This window comes from Pelecanus crispus, chromosome 4, assembly GCF_030463565.1.
Source record: "Pelecanus crispus isolate bPelCri1 chromosome 4, bPelCri1.pri, whole genome shotgun sequence".
NCBI lineage: Eukaryota > Metazoa > Chordata > Aves > Pelecaniformes > Pelecanidae > Pelecanus > Pelecanus crispus.
The window spans coordinates 70,391,024-70,417,969 of record NC_134646.1 but is presented as its reverse complement, the minus strand read 5'-3'; the positions used below and the strand labels follow the sequence as shown (position 1 = coordinate 70,417,969).

The 26,946-nt window shown below is 36.7% G+C and overlaps 1 protein-coding gene across 1 annotated transcript in view; it reads left to right on the top strand.

Annotated features, from left to right (window-relative positions):
• The window catches only part of CC2D2A (coiled-coil and C2 domain containing 2A), a 53,696-nt gene that overhangs the window by 15,903 nt on the left and 10,847 nt on the right, over positions 1–26,946 (top strand). Inside the window, exons 12-25 of the mRNA XM_009482598.2 lie at positions 1,506–1,738; positions 2,633–2,810; positions 4,080–4,236; positions 5,353–5,500; positions 7,964–8,102; positions 8,872–9,075; positions 14,017–14,109; positions 16,098–16,189; positions 17,920–18,087; positions 19,556–19,661; positions 21,058–21,167; positions 21,287–21,383; positions 22,572–22,670; positions 25,301–25,477. Of these exons, the coding sequence (XP_009480873.2) occupies positions 1,506–1,738; positions 2,633–2,810; positions 4,080–4,236; positions 5,353–5,500; positions 7,964–8,102; positions 8,872–9,075; positions 14,017–14,109; positions 16,098–16,189; positions 17,920–18,087; positions 19,556–19,661; positions 21,058–21,167; positions 21,287–21,383; positions 22,572–22,670; positions 25,301–25,477 (2,001 nt within the window). The remainder of the gene's footprint in view (positions 1–1,505; positions 1,739–2,632; positions 2,811–4,079; positions 4,237–5,352; positions 5,501–7,963; positions 8,103–8,871; positions 9,076–14,016; positions 14,110–16,097; positions 16,190–17,919; positions 18,088–19,555; positions 19,662–21,057; positions 21,168–21,286; positions 21,384–22,571; positions 22,671–25,300; positions 25,478–26,946) is intronic.

Below are 26,946 nucleotides of genomic sequence, written 5' to 3'. Positions count from 1 at the left end.
ATAGTACATCCAATGTACTGGATACTCCAGGGTAGTGGTGATTATACTTGAATATAATTACTGCCCAGTTTGAACGCTGTGGGTTTTTTGATACCAAAGCAAAATAAAGTTTAAGGAAATGCTTCAAATACAGTTTTCAAGAATCTAGTGCATCTGCTATACTTCAATGTAAAGTTCTTTCCTTTAGCAGCATCTATGAAGGGCACTTAAGATATTTGAGGGGAAGCTGATCTGCCAGTATTGGAAATTCCTGTTACCAGAACACTAGTGGGCACATGACTTCTTAGTATCATGTCAGTTCACCTATAGAATAAGATGAATAAATGTAAACCTTAAGATGAAGGCAGATAGTCTTGAGCATTGATCCTAATGGGAACTGTTCGTCTACCTCTAGCCAGTTACGCCTTCACAAATACCATGGTGGTATTGGTTCCAGCCAAAGCTTCTCTCGGCATCTTTTTGTGTTAGTCACAAACTGTCTTGAGACTGAGATGGTTGTGGTTCTTTCCCTTTAGAGTGAAATGTAGTACACAGATCTTCTTTTCATGCCCAGAAGTACTTTATTTTATTTTACTCAAAGTACTTTGTTGGTTAATCGCTGCTGTTGGTGTCTTACTAGCACAGATCACATGAATCTAAGGAAGACACTAGGGGTAGAAGAGACTAGATAAATATAAAAGGAAATACAAGAACAAAAAGGGTAACATAAAATTAGACTAAGAAAGAAAGAATATTTATTAATAAAAATATGCGAACAAGTTGTTTGGCTAAATACTCCAGTTAGTGAGGAGAAACTGTTCGCTTTTCTCAACTCCTCCTCTTTTGCTTATGGTGTCTTAAATCATGAAGTGACTGGTGCTTTCAAGCAAGCTGTACTCCCAAGTAATCTGTAAGTCTGTGGAAGCAGGAACTTGCTTGCAGTTGTTTAAAGCTGAACATGCACATGAACGCTGGAGTTCTGCAGTTTAGGAGATGCTGAAAGGCATGTGGTGTTCCTTTTGTTTATTCTTCTGTTTGGCATAGAGGAAAGGATCATTCTGTTCTAAAGGTACTGTTAAGCTAAAAAGCTTGGGCTCCAAAGTTTGTGGCACATGCATTCACTTTGTCAACGTTTATGCAGACAATACATCTTGAAGAACTGTGTCTGCTGGTTGAGTAACCTTCCTTCAATCCTAACAGAAGGCACATGGTAACTCAGGCTAAATGAGAAGTCAGCTGCTAGCTAGAATGTTCAAGAAAAATGTTTATTTTGTAAGTTGGTTGGGAAGGCTAAATAAATGTTTTGTTTGAAGCACATTATGTTTTTGAAGCATATGAATGGAATGCATTGCTGAATTTGAATCTGAAGTAGTACTGTGGAATGACAAATCTTGTTTTTGTGTGTGGTGATTTTAAAATTATACAGTCATTTCTCATATATGTTTATCACTTATGAATCAAGGGAACAAGAGAAAAAAATGCTCCTGACTGTAGTTCAGGAAGAACACTATTATTTTTATATGCAGAAGTCCAAGAAGAAAAAGAAGAAAAAAGACATTCATGAAGAAGAGTCAGTAGAAGATTGTGATCTTAGTGAGGAACGTCTAAAACCCATCCCACCTAAAATGGCCAATAGCCTGGAAATAGAGCAGCAAGTTAGAGAAAAAGCTGACAACTGCAGACGGAAACCTGGAGAGCCTGCTCTAATTCCTGAACTGGTCCTGTCAGGAAGCGTAACTCCAACTGAGCTGTGTCCTCGGTAAGATAAACGTTGGTCTGCAAATTACTTTGTTCGTGATTTTCTGCTGTTACTTATTAATTGGTTGTTTGTACAACTTCAGGAGCATGTGCTCACCATTCCATTTAGCCCAGTGATAAAACTTTTGCTTCTGAAGCCAATATAACTTAATTCATTTTCAAGTCACATGTAACCTTGTATATACTGGGCTATGTCTATGCATTCCCTTTGAACCTTCTGATGTTCCTTGAGCATCTGCATGGAACAGTAGTGTATACATAAAGAAGTTGTTTTCAGTGTAGAGTCTAGGTCACTTCGGGCAGTACCACTCTCACTAGGTAGTCCTTTACACCAGGTCTGTGCTATAGTCAACAATAAAGAAATCATATAGTAAATGAGAGATTTCACTGTGGATAAAACAAATAAATTTACCTGTTTGTGTTAACTTTCCACATTTACACACACAATTTAATATACATCTAGGAGACTTCAGTCATTTAAAAACTGCTTTGTTTCATACTTACTCAGCAAATAGCCTCATCAAGGAATATTGCTTGGCTGTTCTAATAACTAAAAACTTCAAAATCTTAACTCAATATGATATCATTTGTTGTGCTTTGGAAGAAGAGAGTAGAAGGGAATTTTGTTTCCCTAAGTAAGTCTTTTTATATGGAGGTGGCTTTAGTGGATCTAAAATTTGACCTGTTCATTTTTAAGTCATTTTATATTCATGAGAAGATAAAACAACTGTTGAATAATAGTTTTAAAGTAATTCCTGTGTAGTGACATTTTTAGAAGAATACCATCTTTATTTAGGTGACTTCTGTTTCTCTGTGAGGAATCAGATTCTCATTAAAAATAACAAAAGAATAAAAATGTTATTATTACATGACAGCTTGTTTGATATATTTGCAGAGCAGAAGTTTTGCGACGAGAAGATGTGAAGAAACGGTCAGTGTTTATAAAAGTCCTTTTCAACTCCAAAGAAGTATCAAGGACTGTTACCCGACCAATAAGTTCAGATTTCAGAGTTCACTTTGGACAGATTTTCAATTTACAAATATTCAATTGGCCAGAGAGTTTGAAACTACAGGTAGATCAGGATTTATCATAGTAACTTTTAAAAAGATAATATGGAATGTAATTACTCCTATAATGCTTGTATTTTGCTTTATGGTAGTGTTGTAAAGATGGTAAAACCTGTGAAAGATGCTTTGTAAATCATCAGTCCTATACACCTTCCTTGCTTCTCCAGTCACAAACTTTCAGCTTCGCTGCTACATTTTTGATGCTTGTGCTTTTTTTATATATATATGTGTGCGTGTGTATGCTTTATGTATACGTGTGTGTTATATATATGTGTATATATGTATATGTGTGTATATATATGTGTTATATATAGCATGACTATGGGGGGAAATTAAATAATTGGGACATGATTAAATATGTTAGTGGAGCAGCCTCTTAATTTCAGAAAAACTGATTTATGTTGCAGATGAACTTGCCAAAATAGTCGTCTTAAAACATTATTGTCCACACAGTAAAATCATCATAATGTTTGCTGGAGAGCAATAAGAAAAAAATTCATTGCTAGTAATGTCCATAACTGTACTTGACTTGATCAACAGTGCAGTTTAGTCAAACCACCACCACTCCCATTCCAAGTATGAATTAATGAGTCACATGAATAATTTTCAGAGCCAATACAGTATATTTTTAGGAGGAACACAGTCAGGATCTTACTTCTGTTAGATTACTTTTGCTGTTTAGGTACCTTATCACTGCTAGTTCAGGGGAGGGTGTATACCCCTCACCTGCTCCATTTAGGTAGTGCACAAATTGAAAGGGAAAAGGAATGCCATCTTCTTGGATTAAAAACATCTGAACGGAGAAATCACTCACATCATGCTGAGCCTGTAACTGGCCAGGAAAGAGGGAAGCAGCCTGCAGTACTGCCAGAACGGGGACTGTGTGCCTTACCCTGCCTTTTGTGGCAAGGGAGAATTAGTGAGGCAGAATCCCTCTGGCATCTTCACCTGATGCCAGTGACTCTCACAATCAGTTGAATATTGTGCAGTGATGCTCTTTAAAGCCTAGAGTTTGTCATACTGTTCTCAGGTGTGTTAGAAAGGTGAGAAGGATATACTTTTAAGAAGAATTCAGACCAAGTTAGCTGCTGGTAGCTGAAATGTCTGCTAATTGGGTATTTTAGAAAGTAAATGAATTCAGTTGCATTAAATGAATTATTTCATGCTTAAGTCATATTAAAACCTTTTGTCCAAATACCCTACAATATGTTTTCAACTTCTTATGAATAGATGTGTAAATTTTTTACTATGTCTGTCACAATATTTTTTTCAAGATATACGAAACAATGGGCATGAGCAGTACCATGTTGTTGGCTGAAGTGTTCATACCTGTTCCTGAGACTACAGTTCTGACAGGCAGTGCTCCTATGGAAGAAATAGAGTTCAGCAGCAATCAGCGTGTGATGTTGGACCATGAAGGAGTTGGGAGTGGTAGGGATGCTCAGTCATTCTCAGTTCAATGTTTCTCATTTTTTTGAAACCATGTAGCAGGCTGGAGTAAGTTTCAGAGTAAATTCTGTTGAGTGTTTACAGCTTCTGTAACTAAATCTTATAAAATAGTCATGATTCTTATTAAAGTTTGCTCTGGAGTTTTTGTCTCTTACTAATGTTAAGCCATATATAATAAAAATGTGTGTGTGTTATTATTTGGCTTGTAGTATTAGTGGAGCTCTACTAGCTGTAGAAGGTGTTTGGGGTTTTTTTAGTATTTTAAGTAATCGGGCCTCTGACACTGCAGAGCAAGCAGATAGTATTAATCAATGTAGCTCCAGTGATTTCAATGTTTTAAACCAGTGAAGAACTGGCTATATAAGTGTATATGCAGAGTAATTTTTTGTCTTCCTGTTTGCTTTGTTGACATCCTGCAACACGTTTTATCCCTGGGACTTTAGAAAGATAAGGCAGAGATAGGAAAAGGGCAAACAAGAATAATACACAGTAGCATATGGAACTTTCAAGTTTATATAAGAAGTTCGAACAGCATCATGAGATGACTGGCTTGCATATATTTGCCATATATGAAAAACAGATCAAGCTAGAGCAGAAGAATAGATAAAAAACTGTGGAGGAAAGAAATGTAAAAAATCATTGCAACAAATGCATGTGTAAATGTCATTGACTATGATGACTGTATATACAATAGTGTGTCACAAAGCTTTAGGACTGACTTTTCAGTCATGCATAATTCTTTTGACTCTGAATTTCTGTTTCATTAATAACAGTATGCTGAATCTGAAAACTACCAGAAATATTAAATAATGTGCATCTGTGAAGGAAAAAAAAGCCTTTGGCATAGCTTTCAAGGCATAGCCTTTCCTTCCAACCCAAATGGAAAGCCTTTCTGTAGGTGGAACGGAATCTTTCCCTCCTTTTGTAGAGCGGAGTCCTTCCCTACAGCATGCAGCAGAATCAAGTTGTTTCACATTACCCCATTTATATAAAGGCATAGGTTATTTGAATATGATTTTCAGGAAGTATTTTTAAAATGTTTAGACATTGGTTTTGAATGCATAAGTATTCTACTCTGGGTTTTTTCCTCCTTGATAGGTGTGTCCTTTTCATTTGAAGCTGATGGTAGCAACAGAATGATTTTAATGACGTCTGGGAAAGTATCCAATAGTGTCTCCTGGGCAGTTGGAGAAAAAGGAATCCCCTTAATTCCTCCAGTATCTCAGCAAAATACAGGCATTCCAAGGTAATATGATAGGACTTTTCAGTGATTCATGGGAAACTGATTATACTAGTATTTTTAAAAAAAGACGTTCATAACGAAGAATTTTCATAATCTTTTTCCCTAAGTTTAGATATTTTACTTTGCACTGTAACCCTCTGCCGATATCTTAGGGTACACATTTTTGGTAAATAGATTTTAGTTAGAAATTTAATCTTTTAGTATATTATTTATAGACAATATTAAAGTTAAACTCAAGCTGATTAATTCACTTTTACGATTTTCTATTAGAAGATGTATATATTGGCAAGGAACTTTCCTGTAACCACTTTGCTAAGAACAGAAGCTCCAGCTCTTTCTTATCCGAAGTGCATTTGGGGAGGCTACTGGGACACATGCTTTAAATGCCTTTTCTGTAATTAATGATAAAAATTATGCTATGAAAGCAGTAGAAGTTAGTATGGGGGCTTGACACTGTTAGTGAATTAATCAGTGAAAAATTCTCATTTGTTGGATCATTCCAAGATAATACTCTTTCATGACTTTTCTCCATCTGAAGCCTGTTGACCTGTAGAAATGAGTGTATTATTCTATTCAAAACAATCTAATTTACCCTGTGGCTGCAAGTTGGATATTGTAGATTATTTGTCCATTTTGTTGCTTTTAGATAATTCCAGTAAAGTCAAGGAGATGGTACATAAAGTCTGCTTTTGTAATGTCCTCAGGTAACTTGACTGTAAAGCCTTAAGAGTTTTCCCATACTTGTTAGCACTGAGCAAGTACCTCTTCCAACTAATTAGATTCTGTCAGATTTTTATTTATTTAGAGACTAGACATTGACATCCAAATCACTCTGTCACTATTTTTGACCCAAGCTGCAGCCATTAGAGTAATTTGCTGATCAGCATATGAGTAACCTGCTGACTTCAGTGAGACTAGAATTAACATGAGATTAAAACATCAGGATGCATTCCCAAAGGCTAACTTTAAACTCGGGAGACTAATCACTGTAGTAAATGGAAAAATGGGAAATTTCAGAAGGAAGTTAGCTGTAAAACGTTCTTCTTTGAATCTCACCCTCTAGATATGAACAGCCCTCTGTGACTTTCCATTGTCTGTTGTGTAAGTTGGAGACAAGATTTTCATGCTTAAAGTTATGTTTTGCTGCATGTTAGCTTTTCAGCATAATTGTGATTCAGTGTGCATTTGTTCAAGACTGGTGCCTAAAGATACAACCTTGGTCTTACCGCTTTGTCTGCTGTTCCAGTAACTGCTGGATATTTGGCTGACTAACCAAGTGCGAGAAAGATCCATAAGTTCTTAAAGCTTTCTTGAAAATAGAATCAGAGAATCATAGAATCATAGAATGCTTTGGGTTGGAAGGGACCTTGAGAGATCATCGAGCCCAACCCCCCCTGCAGTAAGCAGGGATTGAACCTGTGAACTTGGCGTTATTAGCACCGTGTTCTAACCAACTGGGCTAACCTGGCTGGTCTAATATTCAGAGAATGTTAGAGAAAATAGAGAAAAAAGACTCAAATTAGCACCCCTAACAAGAGAAGGGGCAACATCCACCTTCTGTGATATTTGGCTAACAACATGCATGTCCTGGTGTATTGGGTTTAACGTGGCAAGGTTTTGGTAGTGGTGGGGCTTCAGGAGTGGCTTTTGTGAGATGATGCCAGAAGCCTGGCCAGCAAGTCAGTGTACTGACTGACAGGCCTCCAGACTACCTACTGTACTTCCTTGCCTACTATGAATACAAGAAAGTGAGCAGGAGCATCCAAAGGATAAGGAGTGGAGCTGGGACTCATAGTGTCAGGGAGGACCAAAAGCAGGGCTGCGCCACAAGGGAGAAGGCTGCAGGGGTGTCCCAGCACAGGCAGTGCCCTTGCCAGCCACCTTGCAGTCCTAAAGGAGCTGAACACGACAGGCAGAGCAGGGTGCTGGCAGCAGTCCCAGACGTGGTGAGGGGATAAATCGGGCCCCAGGGTCTCTCCAGAAGCAGTAGGGAAGGGGGCAGAGACCCAGGCTACAATGCAGGTCTGAGAGAGTCACCCAGGAGACAGGTCAAAGACAGGATTTAAGACATAGCGCAAACAAGGAGTGTACATCTAAGAAGTTCTTTTCAGTATGGATTGTCAGAATTTTATGTTAACTTTCATGCTGTGAAGCAATTTATCATCTTACTTCCTAGCAATCAGCAACATGGAATAGTGTAGGTATATCATAAATGTATCAAAAAACACCTTATTACCTAATATAAGAGTTCCCTTCCAGCAGTTCCTTCATACATCCCCCTTACTTTCCTTTGCAATTCATCATTCCCTCAGTTGCATAGCTACAACTAAGAATTGTGTAGTGGAATTTACTGTTTGGGTTGTGGGGAGCTTTTTTGTTTTTTCTAAGTTTGTTTTAAATACTTTTTTTTTTATATTGCTAAATCATGTGGTTTAGGTATAAGTTCTGTCAATTCTGTCTTTTTAGTGCTTTAAAAAATATTGATGCTATTGCATCCATTGGCACATCGGGCTTAACTGACATGAAGAAACTAGCTAAGTGGGCAGCAGAAGCAAAACTTGATCCAAATGACCCAAACAATGCAGCTCTGATGCAGCTGATCACGGTAGGTGGCTTTTTCAGAGCTATAGGGTTAATAGAGCTGTGAAACACCTAGCCACCAGTACTTTCTCAGGCAATCTGCACGCATGCCAGGGATGTAGTAGCATTTGAGTTTGTGATGGACATGCTTGTGCCAGTGTTAAGAAGCAAAATGTCTACTGAAAATATGATTTATTAATCCATTTAGTAGTGGGTTAACAATTTATTAATCAGTATGATTTATTCAGTAGTATTCTAGTGGTGAAAAATAGGTATAAGGGAATACACAAAATTTACAAATTAAAAATACTAATTTTGAGTTTGTTACTTCCTCGAAGTGCAGGGGTATTCCCAGAGTACTTGTGTGGTATTAAATAGGAGGTTGCTCATTAGTGACAATTGCACAAAGAGATCTAGTGTATTGTAGAAGTTGGAACTTTTCTAAATGTCAAATTGAGGAGCTATTTACATAGGAGAAGTTGTGTAAATAAATTGTCTTTACAGTACAGCTTGCTAGGTTACTCTGCTATGTTACAGTTTTTCTACTCTTTAATGTTTTGTTTATGTTACGAGGACGTAGAATTTTATTGTATTCTTAAATGTATAATCTCATATACTTTGCTCAACAAAAACCTACTTTAAAAAACTTAGTGCTTCAGTCTCAGTTTGATCCATCTCAATTGCTTTTGCTTAAAATGAACATCCTTGCAATATGTATGTAAAACTTAAAAAAGTTATTTTATAGACTTTTGTGACTTTGTATGAAACAGTTAATAATTTTTTGACTAATTTAGGTTGCCACAAGTGGAGAGGCACATGTTCCTGATTTCTTCAGATTGGAACAGTTGCAGCAAGAATTTAATTTTGTTTCTGACGAGGAATTTAATAGATCAAAGCGATTCCGACTCTTGCAGCTCAGAAATGGGGAGGTGGCAGAGTTCCGAAACTATAAGCAAGTCCCTTTACATGAACGAGAAATCAGTGAGAAAATCTTCCAGGTAGAGTGTTATCTGACATATTTCTTTCTAGTTTTAATGCTAATAATGTTTGACTTGCAGTTAAGTCAGTTGGTCCCTTAAAGAATGTACAGCTATGCTGATAAGTAAAAAATGAGAATTTTATTCCTCAAGTCTTTTTTGGTGTTATTTTAATCTAATTAAGATTGCCTTCCAAGGCAATGTTTCCACCGCTATACTGTGGAAGGAGAAAAATAACAGACACAAATTTAGATGCAAATGTTCTAAGATACTTTTTTTTTTTTTTTTTAAAGGTAAAAGACTTTTTTTTTAAAGGTGATTTCAAATATAGAAAGGTAATGCAAAGATAATTCAGGCTTAGGCTTATTAATTTTTCAGCCCTTTCAGTGGAGACTGCTGGAAGCAATGACTCTTAACGAGAATTAAAACTTTCTTATGTTTTACTACAGCCTATGTTGCAGTTATTTCTGGTTTAGTACATTGTTCCAATTAGTTTAGCCTGTCCTTGCCTGTCTGTTAATTACTGCAGTGCAATGTGTGCATTTTTTATTTGGGTCATACTTAAATTATTTTTAACACTAATAATGGAGTTGAGATTGTCACACATTCTTTTATTCTTTAGCAATTCGTGTGGCTAAGGAGCATTTTAGTGTGTTCATTCCTTAGCAGGATCAGAATCATCTCAGATTCCGGCAACTGCTGCTTTATCCCTGCTGCTTCTTACATAAATTTCTTTGAAAAATTCCTTTCTTCCACTTCTTTTGGATTATATCTTTAAAAAAAGATATTTGTTTATTCAATCATGTCTGGCTCTTTACAATAAATATTTGTCCTTTTTAAATTTTAGATTAGTTTTGTATCTTTTATTTGAAGATGTGCCACATCTTTGATACACATTTCTGATTGAGTCGATTTTACGGACTATCTCTGTTCATTTCATTTTATCATTCAAAATTTAATTGTTTTATTTGATTTTTTCATTGAGTGTAAATTGGATAAACCCATGATCACCCATTCCAAGTTCATTTTATATGACATGATCTTCAGAACTAAGTTTAAAGCAGTATTGTTGCTAGTTGGTTTACTAGCTATTTGGCAAAGTAGTCTGAAAATTCACAGAATTGTGGAAATACTGTTTGGAAAATATTGTCTGGAGGTCACCTAGTCCTGCTTTCCACAGAAGTGGTGGGACTGTTGCCAGCACTAGATGAGGTCAGCTCTGTATTTGTCTAGCCAAGTCTTGAAAACCTCTAAAATAGGAGATTCTATAGCCTTTCTGGATAACCTGTTCCAGTGCTGCACCATCCTTCCAGTGATTATTTTAAAAAAAAAAAAAAAAAAATCACATCCAACCTCAGCCTTCCAAGTTGTATTAATGGCTGTTTTCCCTTGTTATATTGTCTGGAACTAGAGAGATGAGTTTGGCACACTCTTCTTTTTTAACTGCCCCTCAAATAGTTGTGGCCAGATACTGGATTGCTCATTAATCTCTTCCTCACCAGACTAATTAAGTTGAACAACTTGTCCAGTGCAAGAAAGACAGTGAAATAGTGGAGCAAGTCCAGCATAGAGCTACCAGAATGCTGGAGCACATGACATACAAGGAAAGGCTGAAAGGACTAAGTTTGTTTTGGCCTAAGCAGGCAAGGCTGAGGGGGCTGTCGTACTGATTCCTTCAGGTACCTAGTGAGACAGTGCAGAGAAGACAGAGCGAGACTCATCTTAGAGGCAGGAGGTTGATAGACATAAGTTACTCCAAGAGAAATTCCAGTTAGATATAATTAAAACATTTTTTCACAAATAATGTATTTAGATGCTAGAACACGTTGTCCAGCAAGTTTGTAGAATTGCCATCTCTAGAGATACTGAAAATTGAACTGGTAAAGGCCTTGAGCATCCTGATTGGAGCTGTTCGTGCTTTGAGTGAGGGTTTGGATCAGATGACCACCAGAAGTTTCTTCCAACCTACATTATTCTAAGGTTCTGAGCACTTCTCCTGATGTAGCCTGTGGTTTGTCTTTTGTCAAAAGAACAAGTTGGTTGTCATTAAACCATAACCCCCAGATTTTTTCAGTATGGCTGTTATCCTGCTGGTTGCTTTCCAGTCTGTGCCAGCACATGGAGTTACTCCACCCTCAATACAGAATTTTGCCTTTTCTTCACTGAGACTTCAGTGGTCATAGTCTTCAATTATCAAGAGCCCTCTGAACTGTGGTTCAGTCATTCAGTGTATTAACCAATCTTCCTAATCAAGTGTCATTGGCTAAATTGCTGACAGTGTATTGTGTCTCCCCATCCAGGTCACTGGTGAAGATACTGAGTAATATAGGCCCTATAATCAATCCCAGTGGTACTTTGCTAGTTAAAGGACACCAACTGGACATTGAGCTATTGATCCTTACTGTTAGAACCCAGTTGTCCATCCTGTTTTCAACCCAGCAAGCAGTCCATTCGGTCCATTCAAACCCATACTTCCTCAGGTTATCCCAACCAGGAGTTACTGCATTCTACTTCTTGACAGTAGTGACATTTTCAATCTATATCCTAGCTCTATTCCTAAATGACAAATTCCATAGTTGTACTTAAACCTGATAATGGAAGTTTCCTGCTGTTGGTTAACTGTGGTAGGCAGCTGAGCACCATACAGATGCTTGTTCACTTCCACTCTCCCTCCCACCCTGGGCAGGGTAGAGAATAGGTAGAGCAAAAGGAAGAAGCTTCATGGGTTGAGATAGTTTTATAAGCGAAGGGAAGAGAAAGAAGAAAGAAAAAAACAGAGAAACAAAAAAACAAGTGATGTAAAGACACTTGCCACCACCCAGATGTAGACTGATCCCTAGCCAGTCTCTGAGCAATGGCTACCTTCCCTAAGTTCCCCTTCCTTGCAGTTTTACTGCTGATCATGACGTTATATGGCATGGAATTGGTCATTTCGTCATTTTGGGTTAGCTGTTCTTGTGTCACCTCCCAACTTCTTGCGCACCCGCAACCTACTTGCCGGGGGGGCGTTAGAAAAAGAGATGGTGTTGACACTGTGCAAGGACAGCTCAACAACAGTCAAAACACTGGTGTGTTATCAGCACCATTTCAGTCACAAATTCAAAACATAGCACTATACCAGGTGCTATGCAGAAAATCAGGTCCATCCCAGCCACACCCAATACAATTAGGCCATGAAATTATCTTCTTTTTTTCCCCACTGTGGTGTTTGCGAAAGTGATTCTGTTGTATTCATCCTCTTCAATCTTTTCACAGTGTTCAGCACTAATACGCAGTACTGCTATGAAATCTTCTTTTGCTTTCTATTTTTGGTTCCTTGTGTTCCTCAGATCAAATGGCTCCATCATCTCTACCAATGAACCCAGCAGCATGGGCTGTAGGATTTTGATAATCCAAGACATGCCATGCTCATGGGCAAGCAGAATGTCTTGATACATTTACAGAAATAAAGCAATACAAGTGTCTTGGGTCAAATGGGAAGAGTTTCAATTTGGGGTTCGACATCAGAGTAGGAGCCAGTCAGTCTGTATCTGAGTGTTTTATCAGAAGTTTATGATCTTTTCCTATTTCTTCTGAAAGTTTATTTAATGCCAGCAGTTTACCAACAGTTAACAAGTACTAATTAATGATTTGCAGTACTTAAAATCATATTGCAGTAAAAAGACTTCTGAAGGGAGCTATGCATATGCATGTACCGGTTAGACATTCAACTCCCATTATTGGACTTCTAGCTTAGTCATTACCAGATCTGCCTAAAAATTAAGATTTTTGGCTCAGAAGAGCTATTCTTTTGCAGCTAATCTGAAGTTGTTCAACAGTAATTACTATCCACTGGAAAAGGTAGATAAAGATTTATTGTGGAAATAACGAAGCAGTGTGTTTCCAGAATGCACTTCCTGGATCCTTCATCTTAGGAAAAAATTAGGTTCTTTTAAGTAACAACAGTAGCAAAATGACCTGAAGATTAATTTTACTGAGTAGCTTTTACATGATGATTAGCTGTGGTTCTGAAGCCAACCTGGTCTGCAGACTGCCATTAAGCTACAGGTCCTGGGAGACCCCTTGGACTTGTAGGCTCTATGTTTTGCTTGGAAGCTGAGTGTCAGCTCTAGCCTTTTCTTAATTTATCAGACACTTCCCTAAACTTGTGAATAAAAGTTGCATCTGTCAGTATAGCTTGCATTGTAGTCCACTAGAATAGTAAGCACAACCGTGAGAAATATTCCATTAACATACTTCTCCCCAAGAACCAAGTGCTTCTCATAAATCTGCTGCTGTGGTGGTAACCAGTATTCAACTCAGCCCCTCAGTTAGGCTACAGACTCTTATCAACCTTCAGGCAAAGCAAAATCTTCACACTCTGGCTGCTTAAAGAGTTTTCACTTTCTCACAATGTACAACCAAAGTTTTTTTTATTATGCTATTAAATCTCTTTATTTCTTGAATATAACTTAAAAATAGCTCAATAATTGTTTCTCAACAAACTCTCCCAAAAGTAGAGTTTCTTCCAGTGTTAGACGCTATGAAAACTAGTTAGGTGTATTAAAACACAGTTCAGATTTCAGGTCATCTTCCATGAATACTGCATCGCTTCTCTTTATAAAGGATTCTCCCTATTGCAGTTGCAGCAGGAGCAGCTATTTCCAGTTCAAATGGAATTTCAGTTTACAGCAGCAGGTCAAAGTTCAGCTTTGAAAGAAGAGAGGGAAATCTTCAAGTTATTCATAGTAATTTAAACCACATGAATCTTGTAACTTAATGGAATTCTTGTCTGTATTCATGAAAGTTTAGCAATGGTATTGCTGTATACCATAGCATTAAAAATAGTTTTAGAAACCTCTGACATCTGTTTTGGTTTACTGTGATCCATACATTAATATTAATGAAATATTTACCATTTTTCTTGTATGTAATAAAGCACTGAATATATATTGAATCACAAACTCTAGTAAATATCTTTAGGACTATGAGAAGAGACTGCAAGAGAGGGATGTGATTGACAGCAAAAATTACCTAGATGCACACAGAGCAGTTGTTGCCAACTATCTACAGAAGGTAAGCTGCAAAAAGTATGGATCCACCGTATTTCTCTAGGCCCTATGTTGCTTATATACTTGGATGCTTTATTTCCATGAATACTAAAAACTGATTTATCTCTAAACATGACCTATAGACATCTTTAAAAATCCAATTTAGGCCTGAAGTTGGTCTAGTTGAACAAGTGGAGGTTTGTGAATGACTCAATGTTATTGAAAAAGATGCAATATACAAAATGACCAGCCATTCTGGACTTTTCTAGCAGTTCTGTACATTCTTTTTTGCTCCAGTGTCCCAGAGATTTGTACTGTTGTGTCCCAGGTATTCACTGATTTCCCTCTCCTCCCTAGTTTCCTTCTTGTAAGCTGTGATGCTAAGAACATAATTATCTCCATGAAAGTGGCCCTAATGGCTGTTAAAAATCATTTAATGCAATACACAGAGTGTCTTGCCCTGCAGCCTGAGGCAGAGGGCATATCTTCCATCACATTACCTTCATTGTGGTGTTAGAGTAACATCTTAGCCCCTTTATCTTGATTTAATTTATTTTTCTAGTCTGTTCATTCTGTTAGGATTACATTCTCTTTAATCCTTAGGGAAGAAAATTATAGGAAAACATTGGTCATATAACCAAGAGAAGTTTGCAATTACAGACTATTTTGGCAAAATAGCAAGTGCAAAACATGGCTGCCAGTTTCTTACCAGTACTGGAAATACCAAAATGTGTATCAAATCCTAGCCAGCCAGCAAAACATGTAATATGATGATAAGGTTGATTTGATGTAGGACAAAACAAATCGTCTGTTAGAAACAATGGTTTGTGAAAGGATCACAGACAATGAAGTTTAAATCTTCCAGGCAAGTGTCAAAACCCAGATTCAGTATGATAATATAAAAAAATTATTTTTAACAGAGCTGTCATGTCTGTGTCAGCCCCATATGTTTTGCATGTTATTTAAATGTGTACTCAAACATATGGCTTATGCAGCACACTGTATAATAGTATAGTAGTACAGAGTAACGTAATTATAGTACCTTTAGTTGTCACTCTTTTAGATCAAATACAAGTAGCCTTTTTTAGAATAATATCTGGATATTTTACACTTTTCTAAATTGTCAGATGTGCTTGAAAATTAGATTGCTTACATCAGAACTGAAATTCAGTTCACCCTGAAATGGGATCTTTATATGCCTATCACTTCAACACGAAGATGTAATAAGAATAATAAGAATAACTTAAAAACTTTTAAAAATAACAAAGGGACATGTATTGCAGAAAATTGTTTGTTATTGCTGTTCTGCAACTGATCTTGTATTAACACAGTATAGAAAGGCGTTACTAGCACTAGTGGTAGGAAAAAAGGACAAAGGCAGTACTTAGTCTGCTTCCACAGAGTTGTTGAGAGAAGAAGGAAGACTTTCATCTCTGTGCTTCAGTCTACAACCTCAGCATAGAAATGAAAGGAACTAGGGATTTCAAACATCTATCTGAATTCATAGTCTTTGTAATACAGGCTTCATCGATTGTTCTGCAGTCTGAAGTGTTGCTTTTTTCCCTATAACTAATACCATATAGATTTCCCTACAGGCTCTTCTGCAACTTCATTTGGAAAAGAGACGTCTGTTAGTGTCATTTATTGTTGTGATTGTTTCTGATGAATAGTTGTAAGCAGATAAGACTTCATTTTCTGCATGCATGCTTTCATATATTCTTATATCTGGCAAATCAGTATGTTTCTAGAGAATCATTGTATTCATAAAATGAGCTTATATTATGTTCTGAAGAAAGGTCTGGTGGAATGAAAATTTTCCTCAGACCAGGACTCTCTTAAAACTGGGAAAAAATAAAGAATGTGTATTTGCATATTTTGTTTGTGTTTAATAGGCAGAATGCAAGTATTTGCAGTGGTTTTGGATTAGATATGTAATTAGAAAAATTAGAAATTAGAAATGTAGTAATCAGAAATTAGAAAAATTATTTGCTGCTTCTCCCTCCCCATTCACAGGTTCGAGAATCAGTAATAAACCGTTTCCTCATAGCAAAACACCATTTCCTTCTCTCTGACCTTGTCAATGAAGAGCAGATTCCCAGCCTGGGGTAAGGGAGCTATCTTTATTTGTTCTAATCAAAATAATTAATGTCAAACCATCTCTGATCTTTTTTTGCAAAGTGTATTGATGTGACCAACTGATGCAATTTTGTGTTCAGTATAATATATAAACTTCTAATCACACCTCTGCCAGTACAGGCAGTGTATTGATACACAAAGTGTGTAAAAACTTTTTTAAGACAAAATCTGGTTTTGGCAGAAGTAATTTGACAGTATGTAAATAAGGTTTAGCATGATATAATGCATCAGGCTGTGATCTGATGAGCTGATCATAGCCCTAGGTGGTGCCAGATTGAATGATTTCCAAATATCAGTCAAGGATCAGAGGTAGTAACACTACTACTGGTTCTATAGGTGATGCTCACTTTGAGTCAGTGCATATGCCCTGCAAATAATGTGCAATAGATTTTTTTTTTTTATTGGTCATTTTCTTTATTTTACTTCTCATGTATTTCTGTTCGCTGCTGTTGGATGTCATCATATGCAGTTTACTTTCAGAAATGATACTAGGATTGGAAATTACTTCTTTCTTCGTTTCAGATTATTACTTGTTTTATTACTTAAGCACATGCTTTGAATTTTTGTTCCAAATCCCATACTTGTTGATTCTGACATGTATCAGTTGTCACAGCATAGATGACTCTTAATTAGTATTGCTCACTTAAAATCTGTGTAAGTAAACAAGGTGTGAAAAAGAGTTATTTTTTCTTTCATGTGGAAGTTGGTTGTGTTCACTATAAAAGTGACACCCTTAAAGTACAGCCAAAGCTTTTTCAATCAACAGTATAAATCTAAACAGTCCCATCTGCTGGAGATACAGAGACTTGCTCTCTTACAAAAGAGTTCATCCTATTTTTTAGTTCGTGTTTTCACATCACAGAAAGGAAAAATCCAAACAAGACTATAATCACCTTTTGGAGCTGTTTAAAATCAACTGCTTCATTGATATTTTGTTATCATAAATATTAATTCATACTGGATTCTATTTGCTAGTTTATATGGTTAGTGAATTTAAAATACACCATGATTTGTTTAAAGCATCTAGTTAGTGAGATATTTCAGTAACTCATGATTTTCTGTTATTTTAACAGTAATTACTGTGATTTTTTTATTATATATAAGGAAATAATGCCATTGGCTATCAGTTTTTAAAGTAGATTTTGGAATGTCTGCAGTTAATATCAATGATGTGTAAAAACATACATCTGCTTTTTATTCTTTTCCTGTTTTTTTTTTTTTTCCTTTGGTTCTGCTTTGTCTTGCGTTGTAAGTTCTGAGGGTCCAGGGTATGTTGTGGCATATTCATTCTGCTTCCTTTCTATAGCCTATTGTTTGTTGTACATAGCTGTGTAATTAGATTTCTTGCCTACTCCATAGAGTGGTTGTCATCATCTGCTAGATACCTTGTTTATAGCACTGTAGTTTAGATCTGTCTTGAAGCTGTGTAATTGTCTTATTTGTATCTTACCTAGTTTTGGGGAAAAAAAGAAAGTTCTTTGCACATTTTAGGTTATAATTCCTAAAATATAAGACAGAACTGGATTGTGTAGTACTAAAAAATTACAACATTTTGACATTTCATAGAGTTTTGTATGGCACTAACAGGAGTGTATATTTCCTTTTTTTTGTTAGTGCATAATTTGCATGTGTGTCATGGAAACACTAGAATGCTGGATTCTATGCCAAAATGACTAAATATGTGTTTTATGATTATTAGTATTTTGGGACTCAGCCTCTTTAAACTGGCAGAGCCAAAACGACCATTAAAGCCAAGAAGAAAAGAAAGGAAGAAGGTCACAGCACAGAATTTATCAGATGGAGACATAAAACTCTTAGTGAACATCATTAGAGCTTATGATATTCCAGTGAGAAAACCAGTGATGAGGTATGTTTAAATGGCTGTGTCCAGTACAGATTCATTTTCTGGTTGCAGCTGTTGTTGAAATTCCGCCATGTATGTTGTTTTGATCCTCATGATAAAAATATATATACATTTATCTTTTTATTAATAATAATGAAGAACAGCTGTTGTGTAAGTTTGTAGAATAATATGATCATTTTTCAATAACTGCTAAATTAATGTTTTACCAAAACCAGCATTCATCTGCTTGAGGAAAAAACTGTCTGAAAGATAACTTACAGCTTTGACAACATTGTAACTCTGGTAATATCAGATGAATTATACCTTAAGAAAGCCTGCTAGTTATACTCAGGGCAATTTTAATTTACAATATCTTAATTACATATCAAAAATAAGTATTAAAAAATTACAGTTCTTCGTTGTGGGATACTATATTTGCCTCCTGAGTGTAGCATGTTAGTCTTTTCCTTCATGAACTGTTTGTTTAATTTAATGGACTGAGCCTAATTTGGCTCTGACTAATTTTAAAGGTGACCATTACCTTCAGGCACATTAAGGCAGTGCCTGCACTGTGTGATGCTGTGTCATGTAAAGGTACTTGAGTTCTGAACAGTCTGGTTCAGTTCCAGAAGCAATGTATTAGTCCAGTGTTCTCTCTCTGTCCCCCAGAGTGAACACACCTTGCATTTAACTCGGAGGTGTTTTGAAGCTGACCAATTACTGTGCATACAGAATTTAGTAGCATCTTCTGTTTTATCTCTTTACTATAATAAAGGTTCTGTTGGATTTCTGTAAATAAGTTCACACTGAGAAAAGCAATTCATATTAGAAACATGTTGACAAGAAGGAAAAGATGAAAATTTCATTTATCAGTATCATAAAAATAACTACATTATAAATTACAGAAAACCCTCCCAGTCTTTTTGCATTATATGATATCTTATTTTGAGCTGCTTTCTACATGAATAGTTATTCTTTTATAATCTCTACTGTGGTGTTACTACAAAAAGTGGAAACACTATAAAAGTAAATGTATTAACATTTATTTTATTTCACTCATGGGTTGCCGATTGTGTAATATTCATATGGGTTTAATTTTGTCGTAGAGGCCTTGCCTGGATACCATGAAGTCTACACTGTTTATGAATTCTGTGGGGATTCATCTTCTTAAACTGAAAAACCTGTAGCTCAAGGAGATTGTACGGGGGAGGCAAAAAAAGAAGTCTGGGCTTGATAAGCTCTTCAGAAAAGAGAGCCTTCGGGCACAAAGCACTCTTTTGCAGTGAGGCTTACAAGAGCTATACACTTGCTACCCCTTTCTGGCATTCTTTTTGTGTTATTTGATTCAATAAATATCTTTCCAAGGTTAAAGTCATAACATAAAAATATCACAAGTATTTCCAGAATTCTGTATGGTAAATACAGAATGTGAGGGATTCATATTTTGTAATGTGTTCTCTGTCTTTTCTTCTTGTTGTTGTTTCCTCCATAGCAAACTTCAACAGCCATCCAAATCTTCAAGGTCCTTTAGTGAGATGTTTGCAGCCTCTCCGTCAGCTCAGAGCCCAACTGATAGCCCAGATTGGGCATTCAACCAGGTATATTACAAAACCAGCATTTTCTTACGTGAAGTTGTGAGCATTCCTCTTTTCCACAGACAGTGACGTTTACCGTCAGAAAGATAATCTTATTAGTGAGGTTGGCTTGCCCACTCCTTGATCTCCAAAAAGATAGTAAAGCTGCAAAAGGTTCAGAGAAGGGCGATACAGATGTCAGAAATACAGAATGGCTACTGTACAGTGCAAAATGGTAGGGCTTTTCAGCTAGAATAGCAGTAACTGCGAGTAGGGGAGGAAGAATATGGTAGAGAGGCACAGAATCGTGAGTATTGTGGAGACACTGCATTGACTGTTTACTGGCTCTTTCGGTACAAGGGTGAGGGATCGTAAAATGAAGCTGGTAGGACTTAGGTTCAGAACAAACAGAAGGTTGTGATTCTTCGTGCATCAGTTAGTAGGTGCCCAGAGAAGTTGCTTACATGTGTTCTGGACTAAAGAGGTTTGCTTGCGTTGAAGTGGGTATTGGACAAGTATTTGGAAGAGTAATCCATTGGGAGTTACTAAATAGAAAAATCATTACAGGCTTAGGAAAGGCCTTCATCTGAAAACAGTTGAAGCCTGAAAGAGTAATAGGAGAAAATATCATATTTGCCTGCTCTGTTCTTACTCTTCTGTATGTTTGCTGATGGCCATTTTCATAGCCTGAATTTTGGGCCTGGTGCACTCTTAGTCTAAACTAGCACAGCCATTCTTATGGCTGATACTGAAATGACGTTTGCTTGCTAATATAAATTCAGCATGCCTTCTGAATGAAGATGGAAGCCCTTCAGGGTTTTTTCCTGTTTTTCTTAGGATTTTCCTTCAAAATTATTGTTTCTTGAAAAGTGGAAAAGGTTCTGCGATATGCATTTGAACGCTAATGAAATGCACCATTAAGGCATTTTTAATCACATTAGGGGTTTGTTGTGTCTAGTAGGAGTTGCTTATCTGTAATAATGGACCGTTTCAGAGACAACCAGGACTGTAGCAGTAGGCTTCTTGGATTACAGATAAGAGGATACAAGTGCACTTTTTTCCACTGGTGTCTGGATCGCATGTTCTGTTTCAGTTACGTTCTTTGATTAGATAGCCAGTAGCTTTCCCACTCTCAGGGGAAAATGTGGTTTTGCTGGTGTATATAAATATGTCAAGTATTCTGAACACACAGTCTCTTTTGGAAATGCTAATATATAAAATATTTTTAAAAGCTTCATAAATGCTTAGAAGCATGGGAAATGCAATATTTAAGGTGTATTAAAGTTTTATCTGGGCTGGACCAACCTGATCTCCACAAAGTATACGTGTATTTTTCTAAATACATGACAATGTGTAATTTAATATGTTCTGCTCAGTTTTTATAGAGGTCTGTTTCCTTTGTTTTGATCGCTGTTTATAGGTTTTAGTCCGTCCTTTTGTAGAAGTTTCTTTTCAGCGAACCGTCTGCCGGACAACAACAGCAGAGGGTCCAAACCCCAACTGGAATGAGGAACTTGAGCTTCCGTTTAGGTATGGCAAAATGAAATAAAATTATTTCTGACAAATAATAATTTAATTTGAGCATGCAAATTTATTCAAATTTTCCTGTTCTGTTCAAATCACTTTTTTGCTTTATTTAACCTTTTCAGAGCTCCTAATGGTGACTACAGCACCCACAGTTTGCAGTCAGTGAAGGATGAAGTCTTCATTAATGTTTTTGATGAAGTACTTCATGATGCTGTAGAGGTGAGTTCATAATTGAATGACAGTGTACATTACAAAATATTATGAGCTTTTTGAAGTCGACAGAATAAGACTTTTCAGTGTAACAGCTTTCACCCTCCTGTGCCTCTTTTTTCTCTATTTTGTCATTCCTTACAGTTTTATATCTAGTCAATACCACAAGATTGTTAGAGGGAGCAGTCTTTACAGTATTAATGTTTGTCTGTACAAGTGAAGCTTGTACTGTATAATCTGCTGCTAGAGTTGAATGTGTGTATGTAATCTATTTTACTGATATTTCATGAAATTGGAGATATTAAAATTGAGAGGCTACATATGAATTGCAATCCGAATTCTATTCTTAAACTTAATCAGGATTTTTACTTGTCCTGTTTTACAAGCTGTTTGGTGGAAAAAAATCTTTTGGTCGTATATATTAATTTTTTGGAATGAGATAACAATTGCAAGTACTAGTAACAAATTTTTGTAAGCTCTCAGTGTTGGCATAACTCCTTCCCCTGTTGAAACCAGTGAAAGCTTTCCCAGTCAATTCAGCATACACAAAAATAGCAGCAACATTCTTTGAAAATATAACCCAGAAATAAATAATGCACACATTTCACTGAGAACAGAATTCTGTCCTCAAAACTGAAAAGAAATTTGATGCAGCAGAAGGAAGAAAGATACAGACTTGAAACTCAGATGTAACTCTAGCCTTTAGAGAATTTTTTTAAAATAACTTGCAGGCTGATCATACTAGATTTGGAAATCCCTGGTAGGCAATACACATGAAAACAATGTTTCCATTCCACAGGGTTTAGTTAGATTTTCATATAATTTTACTTTCCAAAAGCTTTTCTAAATACTAGTAAAGTATTTCATTAGAAGACCATAGCTTAATTTACTTTGTCTGAGAAGACTCTTGAGGACTCCTTGTTGGATTGTTGCATTCTCCATCACAGGTTATACAGGAGTTGAACCCTGAAGGGCAAGCATGTTGTATCATGGACCATGATGTTCTTTTATTTGTTCAGTATCTGGCATGCTCGAAAGGCATGAAGAATAATCATTGTCATACTAGTAATTGAACTTATTTATAGTAAATTATTAAACCAGTACAGAATTTTTACTAATGCCTTGATTAAATTGTTGATGGCATTAAAGGAAATGAAGCTGTCTTACAAAGTTTTATGTTGGGCAACTTTTGAATAGGATGATCATGAAAGAGGAAGTGGAATCAGCACTCGTGTTGAGAGACACTGGCTGGGATGCGTTAAGATTCCATTTACTACAATATATTTTCAAGCGAGGGTAAGTATCAATCACGTGGAGTAAATCTCTTAAAATATAAAACTGGAGAATGGAAAGGGGTTGGTAATGGAATGTCAGATTTAATGATGTTCTCTGTATCTGTTAGTTTATTTGTAAGGAATTGTTTGCAAATGTCTTTGAAACCACTGGTTTTTGTCAAATTTCATGAGTATTTGCCAGTAAGTTCAATGTTTTGAAGGGAGAAGAGATAGACAAACGTACTTCCACACTGACAAAGCAGCCTGGCTTCCTTCAGTAATGAGGTTAAAAGGGCAAATTCTTTAGATGGTTTTGTCAGTGGCTTTTGAGATCTCTGGTATTGCACAGCCTAGATAGGTGAACTAGGAATAGAAATATCACCTAGATAGATGATAGGAAACTTGACCTCACTCTTCTTTTTTCACACTTTTCATGAATCACCAAATTTTCACCTTTGCCTCTCCCAATCTCTTCTTTCCTCCATTTTTAGAACTTTTCGAGAGAAGCTTTCTTCAAGAGATATCAACAATTAGTCATGGGAGTGATAGTAAAGCATGCAGTTCTTTGTAGGAGAAAGGCATTTTTTTGTCCAGCCACCCATCCTGGACTTAGGTTAAGGAAACTAACTTTTCACATCAATAGTCCTATCATACTGTAATCTTGCTGTAGGACTCTTTTCTGCCGGGCAGTTACTTTCATGTGTAGATCAAGTCGTCATATCATAAAAGTCTCAGTTTCTTACTTCATGAAGGTTCTGACATCAGTCGCATACCTAATGACACATTAATTGGCTCTTCTCTAGCTATATGGGGCACTTCTCAGAACCTTAAGGGCTTTAAGACATAGTGTGAGCCTCCTGGATTCTTTGAGTGAAGGATAAGTCTGTAGAGGTCTCATTTAATTTAAGTGCAGTGCTTGGAGTTCAAAATGGTTTTCTTGGGCTCTCCGTTGGCAAGGCATAACAGAACATAATTGTTGTGGGATTCAAGAAAACATGGGATTCTTTTCATTGCTGAGAAATTTTGGACAGTGTGTGTCTAACCAGTGACAGTCCACTTGCTTCTGCTAGATCATTAATAATATGCTATCTTCAACTTGGGAGGTTAATCAATGAATTTAGGTGTTTGAGGGTTGTGGTGCCCTACAGAATGAAACTTTCATTGACTTCAAAGAAGATGCAAGTAGTAAAAAGGTGTAGCCTTCTTTTCATGAGTCTTTGGGCATCCTGTGCAGACGATGTCACATAATGTGACCACCATTGTTACAGGTCAACAAACAAGAAAGAACAAGATCCTTTACTCTTTTTAGGGAAATGTTCCATGCTGAATCCATGAAATTCACCCAAGAAGTGTGTCTGCTCACAGCCTTGAGAGACTTAATGGGCAGACTTAGACATTTTAACAGGCTGCTTACCAAGACGTAGTGAAGGACACAGCCTGGAATCCATCTTTGAGGATTACCAATACTGATGTCAAGCTCTGTTCTTCATATTTCTTGTTGGTGTATCAGTCTTTCTGTTGTAGAACTCAAGTAGCTGCCGTATTCCTGTCAGATGCACTCCTGACTCTCTTTGAGGAGGTGTTGCAGTTTGTGATTCCCTAAGCATAGTGTGCGTGCCTGCATAGATCTTCCCAGCATTAGAGATTCTTTTCATTTGAACAGGATTTCTTACTGAATTTGAAAAAGCCTGATCAGTCCAGCGGTTATATCAAGGTGCAATTACATTTCAGTAGCAAATGAAGCATTTCCTTATCCCGTTCCACTATACTGCAGCAGAAATTCCGAGAGATTTATTTAGAGTTTTCTCCTCATCAAAACTTAATTTTGTTCTTAAATGTTTGATGGGCCAGCCCAGTGAGTCATCTGTTCGTCTTCCACATCCACTGAAGATGTCCTTCCTGATGGCAGTCATCAGAATTCAGCCCAAATCAGGAAGTTAATCTTCTCACTTTTTTCTTAAAGCTATGTACTTCCACTGTTGAGACTTGCCCAAGCAGGTGTGGGGCATGCCATCTCTTGTCTGACACAATCTTTCAGAAAGACCTTACCTTCTGCTTGTGGTGGCAGAGGGAGGTGCAAAGGGCTGGTGAGTCTGTCAGAGCACTCTTCCATGGAAGCTGGCTGAATGGGCCCAGTTCCACTTGCACCCAGGAAGCATCTGCAGCTTCTGCATGGAAGGTGTCCATCTGTGAGACGCTGGAGCATCATTCCCACGTCACTCAAACATAGGCAAAGGCCTGTTGGTGTGATGCTGCCTTCGGAAGCGTAGTCCTGCAACCTGTATTCTGTCATTTTTCCAGGTAAATAGTGCCATGTGGAGGTTGCTGTTTGAAAGAAAAACAGTGAAAGGCTGGCATTCTTTCTTTCTCTATGAACTAGTGTGTATGATTTCCATTATATTAAATATTAGTGTCCATAATATGCAGGACAGGCTGAAATCCAGTTGTACTTAATACATTTAACAATGAGATGTCTCATATTTTCTCCACAGTTAATCAGTATATATGTCATGTTCTCTCATTTTATTGTTTCATAACTCAGATTAATAAATTAAAGGAATAAAATACTTGAATACAGGTAACAAATGTATTTTAGAAGGAAGTTTTGCTTTTATGCTTCTAATGAGACGTGTTTCTCTGTATATGTTGTAGATTGATGGTACATTTAAGGTGGATATTCCTCCAGTCCTCCTTGGCTACAGCAAAGAAAAGAACCTGGGAATCGAGAGAGGTTATGATTCTGTGCGAAATCTGAGTGACAGCTCGTATATAACACTGTTTATTACTATTGAACCACAGCTCATTCCTGGAGAGTCAGTCAGAGAAAAGGTAACTAATCAGTACTTCATATTCTTGCTTTTTGTTTCCAGTGATGCAGTTCTTGAGATGCGTATAAATAGGTATGCGTCATGTACCAAAGGACATGAATACAAGTACAGGAGGACATTAATACAAATTCTGAGTGTTCTGCTTCAAATTTTTTAGCTCAGTTCAATTTAACTGGATGCACCATTAAGTTAGACGGACACGTAATGCATGAGAAATAACTTTCACCAGGTATCTAGTTCCAGTGTTAATAGGAAGCAGATTTGCATTCATTGTCTGTGAGCATGTAATTTTCCCATTTACTTCTGTAAACAATAAAGTATTCACGTGAGTATTTGTGAACAGTGGGCGAAAAGGAGGTGGCAGGTGCAAACAGTATTTTCTTGCTTCTGTGTTTATACTATTCAAATACAGCATTTATTATTTATGGCTTCATGCATGCCTCCAAGTCTTGAAGATAATTATTTCTAAATAGCAGCTGTTATTTTTTTCAGTTCTTTTACTAAACCAGAAGTGCCTTACACTAACAACAACAATGTGTAGTTAAAATGCATACACCGCTTGCTATTTTATGTAACATTATGCAATGATTTTGAGATCCATTCAGCAAGGATGTATGTTTTTCATGCACAAACAGCAGCAGTTCATTCTTTTCCAATTCAGTGCTACACTGGTCACTTATTAGAGACAAACAGGAACTGGAGAGAAAGGTCTATCATTGGGTAATTTCTTTTCCAGAATAAATATCAAATTGTATGATGCATTCTAAAAACCCTTTTTCCTCTTAAATTATAGTCTTGGAAACTATCCGGTCCTGTGTTTTCTTGCTCTCTTGCAATACTGTGGGAATTGTTACAATTTAGTATTGTTGAAAATTAAGAAAATTAATACAGTGCATTCATGGATGCCTTTTAAGGTAAATTAGTTTGAATGATAAGATTATTACTAGGACTCGAAATCATAAATATAAACTTAACAGCCTTGATGCACCTTTAATAGATGAGACCTTACTCGAGATTTTCATGGTCTTAATCTTCACATACAGTAATTAGTTGCTGGGGAAAAAAAAAAGTACTGAATTTGTAAGGAAATAGATCTCTCTTTAGAGCAAGACTTGTCTCCAGTACTGTTGCAAAAGAAAAATCATAGAAATTCAAATAAGGGGTGAGATTATTGTAAAATATTATGGACTATATGTTGCGAATCTTCACCTTTTTAAATAATGAGTTCAGAATTTCTTGCACAAATGTAATTTGATGCTTAGTGACCAAAAGGCTGTGTATTGTATTAATGCTTAGTAAAATGGTGCAGTTTGGTAGCTATATTTAGAATTGATTTGAACACTTCAGAGGGAAAAAAACAGCATATTTTATTAAAGTCATAGATCTTTCTGACATAAGTTCTCTTTCATTTCAAATGTGACAGTAGGAGCTAACTGCCCCTTGCCAAAACTCAGACATAAAGAACTTGAA